This window comes from Rosa rugosa, chromosome 3, assembly GCF_958449725.1.
Source record: "Rosa rugosa chromosome 3, drRosRugo1.1, whole genome shotgun sequence".
NCBI lineage: Eukaryota > Viridiplantae > Streptophyta > Magnoliopsida > Rosales > Rosaceae > Rosa > Rosa rugosa.
Window position 1 is genome coordinate 21,320,554 of NC_084822.1, and position 21,977 is coordinate 21,342,530.

Below are 21,977 nucleotides of genomic sequence, written 5' to 3' on the forward strand. Positions count from 1 at the left end.
CTTCTCTTATTCTTTTTTTGGTTGGATGGAGGCCAAAGCGGCCTAACAAAAAAGAAACTTAGCTCAGACGGCTAGAACAGTCCTACTTCTGGTAGTGTCACACAAGTCATCAAGCAGAATATCCCTGACTTGTGGAAGAGGGTGCTCAAGATAGTTTATGCAGAAATCATCCTCCAAGCAACATTTGGATAAACCATCGGCAACCATATTTTCTTCCCTATAGATATGGTGTATATCGGTTTCCAAGAAGAGACTAAGATAAGCTCTGCAACTTTTCAGAATAGAACAGAAAGGATGGAGTTTATCAGTTCCCTTAATCAAGAGAAGCATTAGGGTCTCAGAATCACACTCCACAACAATTTTCCCTCTAAATCTCTCAGAGGTCATTTTTAAACCAATGAGCATCCCCCAAGTTTCAGCCTCAATCACTTGGCCAACACCGAGGCTAGCATAGAAGCCACAAATCCAATTTCTTTTGTTATCTCTCAAAACACCACCAGCTCCTATACGACAAGACTGAGCTTTCCTAGCCCCATCAACATTGAGTTTGAACCAACCATCATCTTGACACTTCCACTTCAGCTCAATGATAGAAAAAATCAATTCATCATTCTTTTTTCCTTGAGCAGATTGCCATTCAGATGTGGCATCCACTATAATTTTCCACGGTGTAAATGGCATTTTAAATTCTTCATAAAAAATTGACTTATTTCTCAATTTCCACAAATACCAGCATGTATATATGAAGATGCTATTCCACTGCAAACCATTATAGCAATAATCATTGCAGTGAATATTTGCTGCAAACCAGCCCCACCAATTAAGGCTAAGAGCTCGACTTATCTTGTCCAAACAAATGACCTTTCTCCACACCTCCATAGCTCTAGAACAGTCCGTAAGGAGATGAATAAAAGTTTCTGGGTACTTGTGACAAATAGGGCAAGTAGACACAGTAGTAAAACATCTCTTAGTCCTCTCCACATTAGTTAAAAAATTTCCATGGGACACAAGCCAAGCAAAAGTTTTGAGTTTGGGAGGAATAGAAATACTCCAAATGCACTTCCATTTATAACTGGAGAATTCTTCCTCCTTAATAAGGGCAAGGTAAGCTGACTTGACAGAAAATTTCCCATTTGACCCTTCACCCCAAATTCTCATATCAGGACCACTATTCAAAAAACCAACAGGAATGCTGAGAATCTGGTTAACAATATCAGCATTAAAGTGACTCTTAAGAAAATTCACATCCCATCCATCTTGGTTCCAAGTATTACTAACCTTGAATTGAGAATCTATGGTAGTAGGGCCTCAAACATAACCAGCAAGATGGCCACAATGTAGCCATTTATCAAACCAGAAAGAGATTCTTTGACCATCGCCGACCCGCCAAATTAAACCCTTTCGTAATAACTCCACACCAAAAGTGATGCTCCTCCAAGTACTCGAACATCTAGATGGATTTTTGTAAGTAGGGTCAAGGCATGAATCTTTCTTCAAATACTTCATCTGTAAGACATCCTGCCACATTCCTTCTCCAGGTTGCATCAACCTCCAGCCAATTTTAGAGAGCATGGCTTGATTCATCATTGATGTCTTTTTAATACCAAGAACACCAACACTTTTAGGTCTGCAGATTAGGTCCCAATTAGCAAGGTGAACCTTCTTGTGCCCTTCAGTACTACCCCAAAGGAAGTCTCTATTAAGCTTATCAAGAGTTTCATGTGTAGACTTCGGTAACTTTGCAGTTTGCATTGTGTAGATGGGAATTGTGGAAGACACAGCCTGAATCAGTGTGAGTCTACCTGCCATATTTAGCACCTTACTTTTCCATCCAGCCAATCTGTTTTGAACATTCTCAACAACAGAGGCATAAGTGTGTTTAGTTATTCTAGAGTGAATCAATGGCATCCCCAGATACTTACCCATATCCGTAGTTAGAGTAGAGCCACAAAGTCTGCTAATTGCCAAAGCTTTTGCATTAGCCACATTAGGAGAACAATATAGAACTGATTTTTCAAAACTCACCTCTTGTCCAGAAAGTTCACAAAATAAGTCAAAACACTTTTTTAGAACTTTAGCCTGGCTGCTGCTAGCCTCAGAAAAAAGGATCAAATCATCTGCAAAGAATAGATGTGAGATAAAAGGACCGGAACCAGAAGCCCTCACTGGTTTCCACTGGCCAACATCAACTGCAGATTTAATTAGATGTGAAAGTTTTTTCATGCATAAAACAAAAAGATAAGGTGAAAGTGGGTCACCTTACCTAATACCTCTTGAAGCAGTGAAATTATCAGTTCACCATTTAAACAAACCTAGAAGCTAGTTGTAGTGATACAACTCATTACCAATTTAACAATTTCATATGGGATCAGGGCTTCATGAAGGACCTCCTCAATGAATTGCCAAATATTTAGTCTATCGTAAGCCTTTGAAAGATCAATTTTCCAAGCAAGAAACCCTTTATTGCCCACAGAGTGCTTGTATTTGTGAAGAACTTCTTAAGCAATGATAACATTATCAGAGATATGCCTTCCCAGAACAAAGCTAGCTTGATTAGGACTAATGATCGAGTTTCCTCAAGAAGGGTCTGATCCTAGCAACCACAACTTTTGAAATTACTTTATAAAGGGTGTTGCATAAACTAATGAGACGAAATAAGGCCATATTCTGGGGGCTTAAGGTTTTAGGAACAAGTGTGATTAAAGTATGATTGAGGCCAGAAGGGATGATCCCAGAAGAGAACGTACATTTCACCAAACCAATGATTTCATTACTACAAAGGTTCCAATGTTTTTGATAAAAAATTGCAGGAAAGCCATCAGCACCAGGGGATTTTAAGCCACCAATACTAAACAAAGCACTTTGAATCTCCGTATCGGAGACCCCTCTCTTCAACCATAAATTATCATGGTCATCAAGGGAAGGAAATAAATAAGCTAGGAATAACAAACCTAGACATTCTAGATGAGGAGTGAGAAAAGAGTTTTTGGATAACCTGAAGCAATGGTTTTTAAGGTGGTAGCTTCAGTACAGAGGACACCATTATCATCCAATAACCCCTCCACTTTTTTCCTTCTTCTAACCATAGTAGTAAGGTGAAAGAAACTAGTATTCCTATCACCCTCTTTCAACCACTTATCACGAGATTTTTGCTGCCAAAACATCGCTTCCTGGTCTCTAATTGTTTCATATTCTCTGATCAACTGCTCTTCAAGTTGTAGAAGAAAAGGATTATTGTTATGAGCCAAGGCGCATTGAATACCATTTAACCGAGCAAGGAGTCTTCTTTTCTTTCTAAAAACGTTCCCAAAAACATTCGAATTCCAAACTTTTAGAGCACCTGCAATATGAGACATCTTCTGCTGTAAATCACCTGCATGATTGCTCCACTGACCATTTATAAACTCAGTATAATCAGTATGTTTCAACCACATGGCTTGGAATCTGAAAGGCCTGAGGTTAGGATCCATATGCACATTAGAAGAAAGCTACAAAAGGATAGGGCAATGATCAGACTTCACCTTAGGGAGGTGATGGACAAAGCCTTCAGGAAAAGCCAATCTCCAATCTCCATTGCAGAAAGCTCTGTCCAGCCTCTCTTTTACACGTCCACTAATCCAAGTAAAGTTAGGACCTTGAAACCCAAGATCCAACATAGCACAGTTGTTAACCCGTCGTCTTAAGCCTCCAAACTTACCAATAACGGAGCCACCCTTCTTCTCTTATTCTCTTCACCTTTCTTTTGTTCATTCTTAGGACCCATTCTAGACCCATTTTCCCATTTTCTCTAGGATTCCTTCATAATCCATGAAGGGCGATCACTAACCATCGCCATCGTCAGATCAAATTATTTTGGATTTCTCTCATTTCCCCTCTCTTCTTTACGTTTTACAATGTCTTCTACGACCAGATTGCGAGTTAAGAAAATAGGTTACCCTAGCCCCATTTCTTTGTAAATACGAAAAGTGCTATATAACACCATAGACTAATCCGAGTATAGCATTCATAGTTTCGTACAGAATAAGTGACAATCTGGAACAGCCAGATAGAGTAATCCGAGTATAACACCATTCACAAACCAGGTGGATTGAATTAAGAACATTCACATAAGTCTAAATGTCAAACCTATTTCTTATTATGTTTTGTTCTTAACCAGTGAACAAATCACTACCACAAAATTTTCAATTAGTTCAAAAGACACAGGAAGTAAATAGATAACACCTCCTAATACATGAAACTCCAACACTTAGATACAGAAACCGACAAAAGAGAAGTCTGCGAGCATGAAAAACTCAGAAATATCATCTGAATCACTCGCGAGCACTCACTTCTTCACCTCTTCATAATCTGCCTCGGGAGCTTGGTCACCACCCTGTGAACCTCCAGATGATGAGTCACCGCCGGAACCACGAGACATATGCTCTCCTATCTTCGATACAGCTTTGTTAGCAGCATCAAGTTTTGCCTTGATTTCATCAACACTATCGCCTGTGGTGGCCGTTCTCAAATCTGCAATTGCATCCTCAATTTCTTTAGCAACCTCACTTGGAACCTTGTCTCGGTACTCATTCAAGCTCTTCTCAATACTGTATATGGTTGTGTCGGCACTGTTCTTGATATCAATGAGGGCTTTCCTTTCCTGATCCTTCTGAGCATGCAGCTCTGCTTCCTTGACCATCCGGTCAATCTCATCTGGCGTAAGTCCACCAGATGAAGTGATGGTAACATTTTGCTCTTTGCCAGTGGCCTTGTCCTTGGCAGAAACGTTAACAATACCGTTGGCATCAATATCAAAAGTGACTTCAATCTGAGGCATGCCCCTTGGTGCTGGAGGAATACCTACAAGCTCAAACTCTCCAAGGAGTTTGTTGTCAGAAGCCATTTCACGTTCACCCTGTAGTACCTTGATGCCAACTTGGGTTTGGTTATCAGCTGCTGTGGAAAAGACCTGCTCAGGTATAAGCAAAATTCATGAGACCCAATATAAGATTATAGCAACATTCAGGCATAAGACAGATCCAGCTAACTAGACATTTATCTCCCAGACATTCAACTCTCATCAAAACAAATTTTCAGTAACTGAATACATAGGCACTCCTACCACAGAGTCTACCCTTCCATCATAATATAGTCTTTGATCTTATTGAACACTACATGGTTTGAGGACTGACCTGGCTCTTCTTTGTTGGAATTGTTGTGTTCTTGGTAATCAATCTGGTAAAGATGCCACCCAATGTCTCAATACCAAGAGATAAAGGAGTAACATCGAGAAGAAGCAACTCTTTGACATCACCACGAAGGATACCTCCTTGGATTGCAGCTCCCATAGCAACTGCCTCATCAGGGTTTACTCCTTTGCTTGGGCTTTTACCAAATATTTCTGTAACCACCTGTTGAACCTTGGGAACGCGAGTCATCCCTCCTACTAGAAGGACCTCATCAACATCCTTAATAGAGGTGTTGGCATCCTTCAAACAATTCTTGCACGGGGCCTTTGTCCTCTCAATCAAGTGATTCACTAGACTCTCAAATTTTGATCTGGTCAGTGTAATGTTCAGATGTTTAGCACCTGAAGAATCAGCTGTAATGAAGGGCAAGTTTATCTCAGTTTGAGATGTTGACGAAAGTTCAATCTTGGCCTTCTCAGCTGCCTCCCTAAGCCTCTGCAAAGCTAGCCTATCTTTTGAAAGATCAATACTCTCACTCCTCTTGAACTCACTCACTAAAAAGTCCAGCAAAGCATTGTCAAAATCCTCTCCTCCCAAAAACGTATCACCATTTGTTGCTTTCACCTGGAGAAGTGACAGTTCTTATTGCCATTTTCCAAAATAAAGAAAAGAAGGAACATTCAACTCAATAACAAACTATGCATACCTCAAAAACACCATTGGATATCTCCAGAATGGATACATCAAACGTTCCACCACCGAGATCAAATACAGCAATTAGACCTTCCTTGTTGTTCATGCCATAGGAAAGTGCAGCAGCAGTTGGCTCATTTATGATTCTCTGTACATCTAGGCCTGCAATTCTTCCGGCATCCTTTGTTGCTTGCCTCTGGGCATCATTGAAATAGGCTGGAACAGTAATCACGGCTTTTGAGACACTCTTTCCAAGGTATGCCTCTGCAGTTTCTTTCATCTTTGTCAGAACAAAGGCTCCAATCTGGCTTGGGGAATACTGCTGTCCATTGACTTCAACCCATGCATCTCCATTTGAAGCTTTGACTATCTTGTACGGAACCATCTTCATTTCTTTTTGTGTCTGAGGATCATCAAAACGTCTACCAATCAGACGCTTGGTTCCAAAAACAGTGTTTGTTGGGTTTGTGACTGCTTGACGTTTTGCTGGAGTACCAACAAGTAGCTCTCCTTTCTGATTGAAGGCAACTACTGATGGTGTTGTCCGTGCTCCTTCAGCATTCTCAATAACTTTGGGGTTCTGCAACATTTTCACATTGATTAGACAAACCACTTGCACAAAAAGTTTTAACACGTAGTCGGTCAGGAAATCATAAGAAAATATCAATTGCCATTACCTTCCCCTCCATTACAGATACACATGAGTTGGTCGTACCCAAGTCAATCCCAATAATATCACTCCCAGCAGGTTTGGAACTGTTCAAATCATAGAATTAGCATTAGAACAAAGCCAGAAAATAAACAAAGGAAAACCAAAAACCTTCACTATTAAGAGTAACTAAATGGGCTAGGCATGTTGAAACTACCTGAAATGTCTTGCCACACTTGTCCAATTGTTACCTAAATGCGAAGACTTGGCAGAACTGGTGAACTGCACAAAGATAAAAAAAAAAAAAAAAACACAATAAATACAACTACACATCACCGTACAACTATCATATAGAGCTAGTAGCAGAGCTCCAGAACAGCCAAAGAAGTAGCATTTCCAAAAACAAACAAGGGTTCTGGTTTCAAATTAATGAATTGCAGTATACCCTTTATTCACAACTTCACACACCCAAATATCATTATAGCCCATTTCATCAATTATCCCATATCTCTGAACATAAAAGGGCCACCGCGATACAGAATTTGTTACTAATTGAAGGTAAAATGGCATAAAAATCCCATCTTGAACACAATTTACCCGTCAATAAATTCCATGTTTTAACACAAAATCAAGTATCAATCAAATATTCAATTTCTATCGACTAAAAGTCGGTCCGATTCACAATAAACAAAAGTTTTCCACTTCCTCCTTATAAGCAGCCAAAGCAAACAGTAGAAACAGATGCTACATCAAACAAATTTAAGATCTCATAGCCAAATCACACATCAGAAATTCACACAACATATAAAGAAAAAAAAATTATTCGAAATTCCCAAGGGTTATCAAAAATTGAGAAAGAGGGTACTGTAATTATCGATTCCATTTCCTCTAATCACATCAAACATACACAAAATAGCTGTGAGAAATAAACCCAAAGCAGATCAAACAGTGAAATGATCACAGCCGAGATTGAAAAAAAAAAAAAAAAGATGAAAAAGGGGGAGAGAATCTGAGAAAAGGAGGGAGGAGACGTACAGATCGGTAGGCATAAAGAGGGGCCGAAGCGAGGTCACGACGTCGCAGAGATCGGAGCAACGCAGCGGTGGCCATGGCTGCTTAGAACGGCAGAGAGAGAAGGAACACAGGAGACGACAAGAAAGAGAGGGTTAAGAGATTTAGGGTTTAGGGTTTTGTGGAGAGAGGGCCTTTTATATGTGAGGCGGAGAGTGAGTTAAAGATGGGTGTGGAACGTTCTGGATCTAGTGTGTCACTTGTTATACGACGTCGTGGGACTTTTTGTCATTTGTGGTTTCGATTTAGGCAAACGGCGTCGGTCTGTCTCGTGCTAAGTGGTAAAAGGGAGGACTTGGTTTAGCAGTGGGGCTCGTGGGCCTATTTTCCTGGATCATGTGGAACCTTTCTTCAAATTTAATGACCTCCTAGAGTCTCCCAACCAAATCCGCTTTCATTTTCTATTTCTTTAACTTTTAGGTGGTTTTATTCAGACCTCTTAATTTGCTATTTGGACATCTTTATTTTTTGCATAATTTTAAAATCAATTTTACCCCTCTACAAATATAATAAAAAAAATAAAAAAACCCTGCATCTACATCGTAGCATGCAGCTCCCCTCTTATACATTGCAGTTCTCTCTCCAATTCTCTCCCTATCGACAAAATTTAGAAAGTTAAAATTCAGACTTTGAAATAACTACTGCATCTTATTTATTTGAAATCACCATCTAATCAAAGATTAAGAAGAAGAAGAAACACGTTTTGATCAAAACTGAAAAACATGTATCATATGATCTAAGCAGTAGACGTCTCTCTTTCTCTTTAACTCTATTGTAATCCTCTCTCTATTCTCCTTCCCCTCTTCCTCACTATTCCTTCATGTCTCTCTTCTCATTTCCCTCTCTTTCTTCTTGTACCCATCTCCTAATTGGTTGTCACTGGCTCTAGGAGCTTGAGACGTTTTCATTGTTTCATCTCAAGTTTATTATTAGATTCTATAAATTATAGATTAGAAGATATTTGAAATCTTTGAATTTAAATTTATGCAATTTCAATGTCAATATATCTTTGAAATCAGAAAACAAAAACAGGGTCAAGACTAACTTTCACTGACTTTTCTCTCAACCCAAAAAGGATTGACCAAGATTCATCAAACCTAGCTGGGCAATCAAGAATTATAAGGTTCTTTAAATTGCTCCAATCGAAATCCAACTTCCACTGCATCAAGTAATGCCAAATTGTTTGAAGAAGAACACAATATGGGGTTTGAAACAAGTAATGCTAAATTGTTTGAAGAATAACATAATATGAGGCTTGAAATTGAGAGTTCAAATTAGTCGATCGTAATTACCAAAAATAGAGAAATGGTTAATCTTAAAAGATTTTTTTTTTTTTTGGTGTGCTCCCAATTGAACGTGAAAGCTAACTGGAGTCTGGAGGTGCAAAGTTTTTTTTTCTTTTATATTGGATATCGCATATATAACAGAGGTGTAAAGAGATAAAAATAGGGGTAAATCAGGAAGTTCAGTGGCAAAAAAAATGAAGAGAGGTCCAAATAGTAAATTAGGGGGTCTAAATAGACCCACCCTTAACTTTTTTAACAAAAGAAGTTATTTAATTTTTTTTCTTCCTTCCAATAAGAAAATAGACTTTCAATTTTTTTAGAGGACAATTCATTAATAGTTCAACGAGAGTACAACATAGTAAGTTGTCCTGTGTGAATGACAAAAAAAGTCACTGTCTAAGCAAGCTCACTTTTCTAGCCATAAAGTCCATTGCAGATAATCACTAAAATTTATAAAAAGCCTCAAATGACCTGGGATCTACGTGCAGACTAACGACATCTCCTTTAAGCAGAAGAGGTCAAGTCCTTCATCCATTAAAACATAAAAGGAACAAACAACAGCCCAATGCCTATTACAAAACCCTAGGCCCAATAAGAATAGTAGCAACCCTAACAATCCCAGTTCCTATTACAAAACCCTAGGCCCAATAAGAATAGTAGCAACCCTAACAATAGGTTAGGTCTAAAACCTAAGCCCAAAAGAAGGGACCATCCCTGACCCGACTTCAGCATCCTTGAGTGTTGTAGCAACACTATTTCCACTGATCATGTGTTGCATCAGTTCACATGTAGTAATACTAGTGATGGTGAGCGCTGCCTCTCGATGATTCGACGGTGAAACAAGGCACCACGTAGGGCAAAACTCTGACTGCCACTTGAGAGAGAAAAAGAAGAGAGCATGTTTGCCGGAAAAAAAAGTGTATTTTTCATTAAGTTTAAACTTTGGTACACACCTAAAGATTGATTTTAGGCTTTGGACTGGTGTTCTTGTCCAATGGTGGTTATCTACCTAGTCAATGTGTGGTGGTTGGGACCAGACAAGGTGGTTCGTTAATGGACAAATTTTAGAGTAAGATCAAAGACTTCGGCTTGGTACAAATAGGTGCGGGCGAGATTTTTGGTCTCTGATCAATGGTCAAGTTACTAAAGTGGTTGCATTGAATTGTTTGGCTGAACGGTGGAAGGGGCAGCGATATTGATTCAATGAAAATTCTCTTTTAGCCTCATTAAGCATAAAAAAGAAAATAAAACTGAAAATACATGCAAAGAATTAATGTGGCTATGATAAAAATTATGCCCAATGAAAACAGGTAAAAAAACACTGATGATACATTCAATGGGATACATCGTCCATGTAAACAAAAAAAAACAACAAGAAGATAGATCATCAATTGAAACATATCAAGCCATAGAGACCCTACTTCTAAAAAATTTAGCTCCAAAATGAGAAGATCTTTAATTAGGCTGTCACACCATTGACTTTGTCCAACCGCCCAATCTTAGTTCGCTACATGGTAATATTGCCACACTAAAGACTTGTTAATATTGCTCTATTAAAAATACAATGGTGGAAGGAAAGAGTTAATTCATTTTATACGTATTGATTAGCTTCTCTCTTAGTAACAGTCGTATCAGTTTTCTTGCATGATTTCCATAAACCTAAGAGCATCAGCAGTGAGGACCTAAATTTGGGTCCAAAAGCAAAGGAATTAGGTTGTAATGGGTCGGAAAAAAATGGACTGAAATATGCCTGAGACCCATTTGTTGGATCATATTTGGTCAAATGAAAGACCTAAATCAGTTTGGACACAAATTTCGCGCCACACCATGTGGTAAAAAATTTGCTATTGCTTGCCTTAGTTCACACTTTATAGAGTGGTCCCCACACTAATTTAAATTTTATTTTGAATAGTATGGCCCATATTCATTGCTTGATAGAATCAAACGGCCAAAAAAATAAGTCCAAAATATAAGTACCAAAAATAAGTCTTGCATCACTGCAGCACCCAATAAGAGTAAGTCTCTTTGTACGCTATTTAGATGGACTCATATCACTATTCCAGCCAATTTAGACCTAAATTTGAGTCTAAAAAGTGAGTCTCCACTAGTGGGGACTCAAATTTAGGTCCAAAAGCAAAGAAATTAGGTTGTAATGGACTCAAAAATCTGTCTGATACCCATTTGTTAGATCAGATTTGGTCCAAGGAAGGACTTGAATCAGTTTGGACTCAAATTTCGCGGCTCCCACCATGTGACAAAAAATATGTTATTGCTTGCATCAGTTCACACTTTACAGAGTGGTCCCTATACAGATTTAACTTTTGTTTCGAATTGTAAGACTAAGATTCATTGCTTGGTAGAATCAAATAGCTAAAAAATGAGTCCAAAATATAAGTCCAAAAATAAGTTTTGCACTAATGCAGCACCCAATAAAAATCAGTTTCTCTGTACACTATTCAGATGTACTCAAATCACTATGTCATCCAATTTGGACCCAAATTTGAGTCCAAAAAAGTGAGTGTCCACTGTTGATGCTCTAAGAATCTATGTCGCAGCTGCTAGCTCTTTCAAAATTACAATACGTATAATAATTGATCCTAGCCAAGTCTTTCTCATTTGCTTCCAAATTGAACATAATTTTCTGTTATTTCATGGTGATTATGGGGTGGCTTCTGTTCCTAATTCCCCATTGAGGAATCTCACAAAAAGAAGAAAAGAAATCAAAATTGAAGAAGCTTTTGTCTATGTAGCAGCGCAACTTTGGATCTTTCTTAGTGTGTTGTAGGAGTAATTTAGAGAGAGGGATATAGAATTGACTAAAAAAAAAACCTAGTTGAGCTGTTAACCTTCTCTCTCAAACCTAGGGTTAGGGTTTCTGGTTCTGCGCTTCTCCCTGTCAACAAGATGTGTTTTGTTGGTGCAATGGCTGCTAGACTAGCCTCCTCTCTTGCTATTGCTAAAGGCAAGAGATAGATTGATTTGCGACCAACGCAGGGCGAGGGTTTGCGTCAGGCAAACGTATTCTTGGTGGGTAAGCTTCTCACCGCTCGGGATTTCAAGGTCAAGTCCTTTTTGGGGATCTTTCACAACGCTTGGAGGGTTAATGGGTCGTTGTAGGTGGAGGAAGCAGAAGGGCAGAGGGTGCTCTTCACGCTGTCGGACCCGTCTGATCGTGTTCGGATCTGGCATGGGGCGCCGTGGGGATACAATCACGCACCGGTGGCACTAGCATGGTATGATGGCATCATGCCGGTGGAGAAAGTGCCTCTGACCATGGCATCATATTGGATAACTTTGCAGGGAATCCCACCGGGATTCCGGTCTGAACATGTCATGACTATGATCGGTTATACACTGGGGGATTTCCAGGAAATTGATAAGAATGCGAAGAAAGTTGGGAAGCTCCGGATTAGGGTTGAAATCCCATTGAACAAACCATTGCCATTCAAGCAGTGGTACTTGGTGGAGGATGGGCTTGAATTTCGATGCCAATTCCGATATGACAAGCTATTTGGGATATGCTCAATTTGTGGACTTATCACACATGTAGAATTGCCGTGCTTCGAGCCAGCGCTGGAGGAGGATGATGATGGAGCTGAACGTACTGTTCTGGGGGCCCAGACGGTGATGCCGGAGGTGAATGTTAGGGGCGCGTCGGTGCAAGGAGTTCTGGCGGGGTCGAGTTCTAGTAGCAACAGGTTCAATGCTGGTGTGAGTGCTAGGGTTCCAAACCCGTGCCCTCCTTTGGTATTTCGTACCCTAGATCCTGGTTCTATTGGAAAGCCATTCTTGAATGCCTTATTCCCAAGGCAAAAGCGGCAAGTTGTGGTCCGTGAGCTTCAAGAGACAGCAGGAACTCCAGAGCGCATAACTGGTAAGCGTCGGGGGCGAGAAGACAGCCTGATTATTTCTCCCAAGAAGCTGAAATTGAGTTTGGTTGTGGGCAAGAGAAATCTCATACTTGACTATGAAAATCTTGGTCTGGATCAGGCACCGGAGGTGACCCAACCTGGGAATGTGAAGCGGAAAAGAGGATGACCTATTGGTAGTGGGAATAAGTCGTCCTCTGGTGACAAGCAGTCTTGAAGAATGGTGAGGGTAAAGAGAAGAACAAGTCTCCAAAGAAGAAGCAGTTTGTGGGGAAACACTCTGTTGACACCCAAAAATCCAGCTAACAAGCCCAATTCATGCTTTAAGCCCAATTCATATTTCGAAGCAAATTACACCCGCAAACATCACGCCACGCACGTGGACCCAAGCCACATTCACGCACTTGGGGCTTACAAGAATGGGTGTGGTGTGGAAGGTAACGGAATTGCATGAGGCCCGTTATTAGTTTTAGGCTCGTTGATAATTTTGGACTTGGGACCAAAATTCGTGCCCAACGGCCTAACTCTTAATACGGGTAAGTGAAGAAGAGAGATAGCACAATTCAAGCCCAATATCTCATTAATGGGGATAAAGCCAACCAACAAGCTAAGAAACCCAAAGCCCATTGAAATAATCCTCTCACCCAAAGCCCATTGAAACCATCTTAAACTCACCACGTCCAAAACCTTGATCCCAGCAACATAACAAAATCCTAGCAGCGCAGCAGAAATCCTGGGATTGCAGTCCCAGTAGCAGATTTCAGCAGCGGGAATCCTGGAAAGGTAATCCCAGCAGCAGGATTTCTGGGATTATGATCACAGCTACACGCCAAAGACAAGGCAACAAGCTTAATGCTGCATCACACATCAACTCTCCTATAAATTAAGAGTTCTTACTATTGTGAAGGGGCATTCAGAAACAACCCCAAAGAAACCCACATGTAAAGCAAACCCAAGCAATTCCCCAATACTTATCCCAGAAATATGCAGGCAAACCCAGAAACAAAACCAAGCAGTTTCCCCCAACACCTATCCTAAAAACCCATTTCCAATCCAAAAACTCATCAACCACAATCTGAATCCAAGCTTCATGGCTGCTGCTGCAAATCTCTCATCTTCACTACAAATCATGCTTTTCTAGCTCCCACGCCACATGCATCTTGCCAAGCCTCTTTTGAAATGATCAATTCACTGCCGTGCATATACAAGGAGTTGCCGGGAAGAACACAACAGCAAGCTTCCTAGGATTCTCAGGTCCTTCGAAGTTTGCTGGGCCTAGTCTTCGCTAACTCAGACAAAGGGGATAGATTTTGGGCTCGGTCATGGTGATTTCACTGCCGTACAATCCAGATCAAAAGTGCCCCCTACACACTCTAACTTGAAAGGGAAGGAGGTAGCTCTTTTTTAAATTTCAGTATGTGGGTTAAAGCTTATGTGAGAGTGAATGGACCTCTAAGAGTCTTCTATGACGTTTCTAGCTTTTTGCTTGTACCACAATTGCGTGATTGGCAAGGAAGAGTTAGTTGAATGATTTCCTTTCCGTAGAGGGCGAGGTGTACACATTCTTAGATAGGCTTGCTTAAATGCGAGTGTCCCAGAGATTTTAATGATCTACTCTAGCTTAGATAGTTTAGTTCGGATTTTCTTGCCGAGTTTGCTTATGTAAGTTATGGTAGACTCTAGCCTATTGGCTGTTGATCTAATGAAATCAGCTTCTATTTCAAAAATTCAGAGAGAGGGATGAGAGCAATAATTATTTTAAAGAATAAATAATTTATCTATTGGAAGACAAGAGTGGTTGATTAATCTCAAATTGCTACAACTAGTAAGCCTTTGCTTTGTTTGGAGTTGGGGCCTTCTTGGCTACATCAGTTTGTCAGCATGGATTTCCATTGCGAAGTCTAGTTGGGTCAATTATCTTGTAATGATCGCCATGTTGGGGTATCGTTACAAATTGTTGTTCCACAACCCGTTGTAATCCTTTCATTATTAATGAAGTTCATTTTGATAATAATAAAAAAAAAAAAAAACTCAAATTGCTACAAGTGAGGGACAGATTTCCCCAAAATGATCTATATATGTTACTATTCTCTATGTGGTCATTCTGCCTTGGGTATTACTGGACCCCTTAACTTTTTTGAAAAGGGACTGGTGCGCTACCCTTAAGCCTTGATTAATGAGGAAAGACAGACAACATCCCGCATTTCAAAACAAAAGAAATCATCTAAAACGAAAACTAGGAATACCCAGTTTATCTCTAAAGCAAAATATTAGTAGAATTGTAGAAACATCACTGTGATAAATATATATGACAACATTCCAATGCATCCCTTTTGGGGTTAGTGAACAAATTGTAATAAAACATGCTTGAATTAATTGCGAGTGCAAAGGCTTGAGAAATGAGAATGTCTTAAACCAGAAACTCGACTTTCTCCGGGGGGGGGCTTTGATTTCTCCATTGATACTTTTCTTTTTAAGGATTTTTGCGTCACCTTTTACCATGATCTGAAAATGGCATGTGTAGAGCTTTTCTTAACCCTTCACGGAGCATCATAGCTTTAGTAACAAGAACATCTGAAGAATGGTCAATATATTTGACATAAGTAATCTTCTAACGCTAAAAGTAGACTTCCTGACTAGATAACTTGGAGGTCTCTTCTTGCTGTGTTGGAGCCTCTATCCGCCTTGTACTTTCTATGGTCGTTGTTTGAGCTTGCTGGTATGCCCTTCTTGTTGCCTGGTTCCAGCTCCTTATTCTTATGAATGAAACTGAGTTTCCCAAAAAGAACAAGAAAAAAATCTGATATTTTTATGGCATCGGTACAATTCATATTTCCGAATTAATGGTGTACCAACAAATCCCCAGCCTAAAATCTTAGCTACAATTGAAATGTCTTCGCATGAGATAATGAGGTTATCATTGAGATTTAAGTGTATAATATACAACCAAAAGGGTGGAACAAAAATACATACCACCACTACAGCAGCATTTAACATTCACATGATACAAGAGACTGTACATAATACAGGACGGTCACCAAGAAGTGAGTAAAAGAAAAAGAGGGATCATTAACCAACTAATGAAACAAAATCATTAAAAAAATAAAAAATAAAAAAAAACTATCCTCTATTGGCTTCTTTCCTCTCGCTGTCCAGTCCCCCACAAAACTCACAGAACTAGAGCAGAGTAAATGATATTAATAACCTCAACACATCTGTCCATATAGGTCATTAGAAGGTAGATAAGACCAAACCGGATGTGGAAAGCAACAAAATTATCCTGAAAAAGATTTACGACAATGATTTTAGGGAATGAATTATAATATAACATAAGCCAACTGAAGCGACAAACAAATGAGAGACATACTGCAGATATGGTCAATTTTCTCAAAGCCGAAGGTAGCCCCTTCTTTCTTGAACTCCAATTCCATGGGTTCTACTGAGAAATGACTTCCTGTTGAGGGACCAGCTTCTCCTCAAGACTCTTCTCCTTTGCCAAGTAACTATACGGGTATAAAGAGCAGGAAAACTGAAGCAGAGCAGTGCCAGAAGTAGCATAACAATGCAAAGTAACATCACATTACGGAAACCATTCTTCAACGTTGGGTCGTTTTGTCCTGTCCATGGAACTCCGCCCACATTCATGCCAAACACTGCAACAATATCTAACAAGTGTTAGTTGTTAAAAGCTTCTCACAAAAGTGGAGATACATGAGAATGTCTCCAGAAAATCCTGCAAATGAAATGTTAAAGAACAAATTTACCTCCAGTAATGATGGATAGAGGAAGGAATACGATAGAAAGGAAAGAGAGATAATATAGTTTCTTGTTTATTTGCTCAGCTTGCCAGCTGTCTAGACCAGCCTGTATTGCCGTGACACGATTTGCTATAAACCCTACATTATCCTTTAGCCTCCTCAACCGTCCAGTCAGCTCTTCAAGAGAGTTAACATCTTCACTGGAAAACCATTGTTTGGAAGAACATTTTTCTTTGACCCGAGGAAAAACTTGCTCCCCATGAGCAATCACCTGAGATCAGCAAAATAAAATGCAACAATAAGAATGTTTGTTACATAATGTTTCATACATCGAATTATAATTTTAATCCTTAGATTACCTAACACGGTTCATTGCACAATGCTTGCTAGCACTCTTTGGAGCTATAAAGAACATGAATGATATGAATACACCATTTTCAGAAAGCCCCACTGCCCATATGACTGATGGGAAAACTATCAGATGAATGGTTGATAGTGCGAATGTGAAAAAGAATATTATCTTTAAATATGTTCTAAATTTATGAAATTGGCTCTCCAAAAGGAGCTGAAGAGCAATAATTGATGTATTACAATTTGCTTTGTGCTTTGCCCCCCTTTAGTGTATGTTGTAGTATGACACAGGTAGTGCTTGTAATATTGTCACTCATTATGCAGTAATGCTTAATGTGAAATAAGTTGGAACAACTTAATTTTCTTCCTTTCACATATTATACAAAATGATGGGCTGACGAACTACCTGCAAGAGGCGCTGCAGATTTAGATGCATTTTAGGAAATCTTCTATCATCTAGCATTTGTTTCTTCAAAGCAAAACCACCTGTTGCAAATCCAACCATCAGTGAATATTAGATAGACGATTCCAAAATAAAAGTTCACTTTGTTTCTGCTTTTTGTAACACAGTATCTATATTAAAAAGGCAACAGGTAGTTGTAGAGGACCAATTAATGGTTCCAAAAGTTGGAAATGGTTTCAAGTGCAATCATATGTCACATGTAGACACATGTATAGTGTAGCAGATGCATATTCTCAAAGCATATATAAAGTTGCCATGATATGCATACCAACTAAGTTAAATAACATAAAACCAGAGCATTCTTAATGAATTATGAAACGGAACTTGTCAACTAAAACATATTCATTTGAATTATACTTTAATATATCAACCAAGTCTGATCAAGTACAGTTATCTCTACTTGATTAAGAACTAATATAACTTATATTGACAAAGACCCTGTCCTTCGGTACTTTTTGCATTCCAACAAGAGAAAATTTTCAAGTGTTCCTGTTACTATCTGGCCAATCTTCTTATTAAAAATATTCTATTAGTTTAAAAGTTCTTCGGTCAGATTACTTGCCAACTAGTGGTACTAGCTTTCCTTTAATACAGTTTCGAAAGCCTTTGTAACCAGGTTTATCATCCACAAATATCAGTAAGAATGCATAACTATAGGTAGGGGTTGGTTTACTGCAGATTGAAATGGTATATCAACCTGAACCAAGCTAATCCGGTTGAGAAACAAACAAAAAAAAGATAACCAATACCAGCAATTACCCAAGGCAACCACTTGTGTGTAAATGGTTCAGTAATCTACAATCAAATAATCCAAAAGCACACCAATAGCTTGAGATTCTTGCTCCGAAACAAAACATGTGGAACAACAATGGATCATTCAATTTATTGAAGGTACTTCAAGAGCTAAATATAATATAGATATAAAAAGTGATGAGTATTTAGTAAATTCAATGAGTACTTATGCTCAGAAAAGATACAAAAGAACAAACATAGTTGTTTATTTTTCTATATATAGACAATAGACTTAATGGTATGATCATCTGCAAAAATGTTTATGCAAGGAAAATGCCATCAGGCTTAAGAATATAACAGTCTACTTTGGTTTACAACTGACCTAAACCAAAATCTGTAATAAGTGTTGTCATTAGAGTTTGATAATCTTTCACAGCAGCACAGAAATTTTAAGTCTGCAAACTCCATGCGAGTTATTCAGTTATCCAAATATGTCTATGCAATACCGAGGCCAGCTCAAACAGTTGCTATCAAACAGGATTTCACACCAGACATTCTACCTAATATGATGTTCTATAATTGATTAATCTCAACTGTTGCTTGATCTTTATTTTTGCTACAGTTTATGTACTATGGATATAGTATAGTTATCGTACTTGAGTTTTCAAATCCTCTTCCCCAGTGATTTTGTTACTTACTGATCTCTCACCAATATTGTTGCTTACTGTGGATAAGACAATTATATATGAAGGGCAATGAAGTACAATCAAGCCTTCACCTCCTTAGAATTCCTTACAAATTAGAAGATCACTATAAGGAATTCACAAGCAAATTGTCTGAAAAGCAAATATCTATGATACGCAACAAATAGGAAGAAAAATGTGTTAAAACCAAAAATTTTTGTAAGGCAACTCGAAGGTTATAAGTGGAGCTCACCTTTATCCATCTCAAGCTCAACGGAATCCAATTCTATTTCAAGTTTAGTCACAACATCTTGGAGGTGATCAACATGCGTGTCAATAATATGAACCACAAGATTGGAGACAGATTTTGGCACAGGATTATCGGCCTCTTCAGAATGATTCATCGTCAATAAGAACTCAAGAACATGCTCCCTTATCACAATCCCACTCCTTTCCTTCTGCTCACCTCTAACATAAGAGGGACTCTCCACTCTAGGAATCTCCGAGAGAAGAGATTCGCCCACTGGCGAGAAACCCAATCTGGGGACACGGCCCAAAGACACAGTAATCACCGAGTGTTCAGTAATTCTTGCAGCAATTCTAAATGTGAAATCACTGGCAGGAGGACCTGGGGAGTTGACTCTGAATACAAGAGCCCCATCGACATGCCCACAAAAGGGTCCGTTGCTGACAAGCGAGAGAATGTCCTGTAGTTTCAAAGGCGGGCAAAGAACACCAATGAGGTGTTCTGCAGATTGAGATAGTTTCTGATTTCCTTTTGGAAGCTCTACATGATACCAACAAAACTCATTTCCTCTACCCTCTGTAAGATCCCATTCCTTATTGTAAAATTCGCCGTGCCCATCAAAAATATAGGCTTTCTTCCTCACCATGCCTCCAAAGTGGTTCCGGTAGAGATGAGGCTCTCTGCGAGGAGCCTCTGCAGACGGCTCTCTGTCCATGTCCTCTCCCTCTTCCTCTCCATTGATCTGTAGCTCATCAGCTAGCTCCATTAATCTATATACTATTCTGATATATTCACCTCAGCACTAAATTGATTCTGAAATAGATTCAAGTCTTTTCCACCAATCATATGAAATCCTACTCAACCACAATAAATTGCAGGCTTTCCAACTTCAAAACTGTATGCTTTCAATCCAATTATATAACCAATGTCTAATCTGCCCAAGTCATCTTCAACCAGACTTCCCCCAGATCAATACAGCAAAGATGCTATTAGATCCAAAAAGAACCCAAATCAATATCATTCACCAAACTTGAAACAGACCCGTTATTCCTTTTATAGAAAAGAGCAGGATTCCAAATTCACTATTCATTAATCCCTGAAAAAGAGACATCATAACCATACTCAAATTCCATGCATCCCAAGAAACCGCTAACTAACTAACATCAACAACCAGAATATAAAGAAAAGACCAAGATACTTGTGCAATGGGCAACCTTTACCTCATTGAAATCCAGCAGCAAAGTAAACCCAGATAAGAAAAAGTTCAGCAAAACCAATCCCAAAGACAGAAAACCCAGAAAAGTCGCTGAGCAGCCACAAGTTGTTGAACCATTCCAAGTAAATGAACGAATATGTTGGGAAATGAACTGCCGGAGAAAACAAGAAGACAGACACGGTTCCCCCTCTTTCTGGGAACCTTCCACCTCCAAACTCAAACTCAAACTCAAAGGGCGAGGTAATTTGTTTTTTAGTACAAAAAGAAAGGTAAGGTTACTAATATAGTGATATAAATGATATGATAACCCGATTAAAAACCTGGTTGTTTTCATCTCACATTCAGTACAGTAATTTAATAATCGTAGTTTTTGTGTTTTATTTTAGAAATTGCTATTAATCTGTGTACTGCAATTTGTTGCTTATAGGGATATTTATTTATAGAGATAAACACGGGACGATGGATTGTAGTTAGATTTTGTGAGGTGAAAAGATTGAAAATGAGGGATTCGCGGTGTGATAATGCTAAATTCAAGGAGGTTTTTCAAAACATCATTTAGCTGAAGATAATTGCGCCTCATTAATTTGCCTAGATATGGGAGGTTAAAAGTTTTTTGGAAAATTTTATTTATTTATTTATCATGTTATTAAAATTTCTTAAATTATTCAGTCTTGCTCACGTAAAAATAATTTTAAAGGACTGTGAGGGATAAATGAATATCAATCACATTAATTAAATTTAAAAGTTGACATTAATTAAATTTAAAAGTTGAAATTATACAATTATAACAACTTAAATTAAACTGCACTTTGTAACTAAAAAAAAAAAAAAATTAAACTGCACTTTGTTTTCAGCTGTTAGATTCACTTGTCTCTCATAATCTCTTTAATTTAAAACTGTTCATTTATAGCAACTTGAAACTATGCATTTATTGGTCTCTGTTTCATACCCAAAAGGGAAAAATTCGTATGGGAATTCTACTTGAACCTTTGTATCATTCCTAAACTTGAATAAGCTGAGATTTGTACAATATTATTTATGGGTTTTGCCTAAACCACGTTTGTGACTTTGGATTGATATTTGTGGCATAAGAACCAATTACATGGGTATCGTGTTCTAGAGCAGATCCGAGCAGTCAAGACTCAGGAATCTTAATCCTGTGTTGTTTATGGAGGGTTTCAGAGACATACGCTCTTGTGGTGGAAGCTCTAAGCATCTTGTCGATATTTCATTATTGATGTGGCTTCTGGTTGAGGGTGGAAGAGGTAAGAATATCTAGTGCTTGAAGGTACAAATTGGATTATGTGAGCCTGTGAGGTGCCAAATCTAGTTGCTATTTACTCCAAAAAAAAATCTAGTGGCTATTGGTTAGATACTTTTTTTTTTTTTTGAAAGATAGATAGGGGAAGCACCCCTAGTTTTGATTATTCAAGTGAGTTACTAAAGACATTAGACCTCGGAGGGGACATTAGACCTTCACTCCGGGTTACATTACAAGCTTTAATAATATCCTTATCGAGAACGTCCTGAATAATAGCAGGAGCCTTGTCTAACCAATACTCATCAACATAAGAGTAACTAGCAACATGCGCTAACCTATTGGCTACGCTGTTTGGTTCTCTAAAAATGTGCTGCACTTGTAAAGAACTGAAAGCTTGTATATAAGACTTACAATCCTCCACGAGGCGACCAATATTTGACAAATTCTCAGCTGTATGTGCAACTGCTGCTGCAAGAACTGCACAGTCACACTCTATATCTGTCACGCCCCGAATTTTGAATAATAAATTC

General features: G+C 38.7%; 2 protein-coding genes across 2 annotated transcripts; both read right to left on the reverse strand.

Annotated features, from left to right (window-relative positions):
* Window positions 1-4,107: 4,107 nt before the first annotated feature.
* On the reverse strand, window positions 4,108-7,705 carry LOC133736400 (heat shock 70 kDa protein, mitochondrial). Its single transcript, XM_062163875.1, has 6 exons — window positions 7,546-7,705; window positions 6,728-6,792; window positions 6,539-6,617; window positions 5,875-6,441; window positions 5,172-5,792; window positions 4,108-4,948 (listed from the first exon to the last, which is right to left on the reverse strand). Exons 1-6 carry the CDS (start codon window positions 7,618-7,620, stop codon window positions 4,325-4,327), a joined length of 2,031 nt encoding a protein of 676 aa, XP_062019859.1. The 5' UTR covers window positions 7,621-7,705; the 3' UTR covers window positions 4,108-4,324.
* A 7,932-nt stretch (window positions 7,706-15,637) lies between these two features.
* Window positions 15,638-20,455, reverse strand: LOC133738323 (uncharacterized). The gene is made up of 6 exons (XM_062165839.1): window positions 20,191-20,455; window positions 18,977-20,066; window positions 17,252-17,331; window positions 16,501-16,765; window positions 16,104-16,389; window positions 15,638-16,016 (listed from the first exon to the last, which is right to left on the reverse strand). Exons 2-5 carry the CDS (start codon window positions 19,734-19,736, stop codon window positions 16,124-16,126), a joined length of 1,371 nt encoding a protein of 456 aa, XP_062021823.1. The 5' UTR covers window positions 19,737-20,066; window positions 20,191-20,455; the 3' UTR covers window positions 15,638-16,016; window positions 16,104-16,123.
* Between the last annotated feature and the right edge of the window lie 1,522 nt (window positions 20,456-21,977).

What these genes read in the sequence shown, in the direction of transcription:
- LOC133736400 (XM_062163875.1), bottom strand. Translation starts at nt 7,620, where the DNA reads ATGGCCACCGCTGCGTTGCTCCGATCTCTGCGACGTCGTGACCTCGCT. An exon ending in AGTGTGGCAAGACATTTCAG is followed by an intron (nt 6,618 to 6,727) that starts GTAGTTTCAACA and finishes TGATTTGAACAG; the next exon opens with TTCCAAACCTGCTGGGAGTG. An exon ending in TATCCAATGGTGTTTTTGAG is followed by an intron (nt 5,793 to 5,874) that starts GTATGCATAGTT and finishes TCACTTCTCCAG; the next exon opens with GTGAAAGCAACAAATGGTGA.
- LOC133738323 (XM_062165839.1), bottom strand. Translation starts at nt 19,736, where the DNA reads ATGGAGCTAGCTGATGAGCTACAGATCAATGGAGAGGAAGAGGGAGAG. An exon ending in ATCTGCAGCGCCTCTTGCAG is followed by an intron (nt 16,766 to 17,251) that starts GTAGTTCGTCAG and finishes TGCTGATCTCAG; the next exon opens with GTGATTGCTCATGGGGAGCA. An exon ending in TCTATCCATCATTACTGGAG is followed by an intron (nt 16,390 to 16,500) that starts GTAAATTTGTTC and finishes ATATTGTTGCAG; the next exon opens with TGTTTGGCATGAATGTGGGC.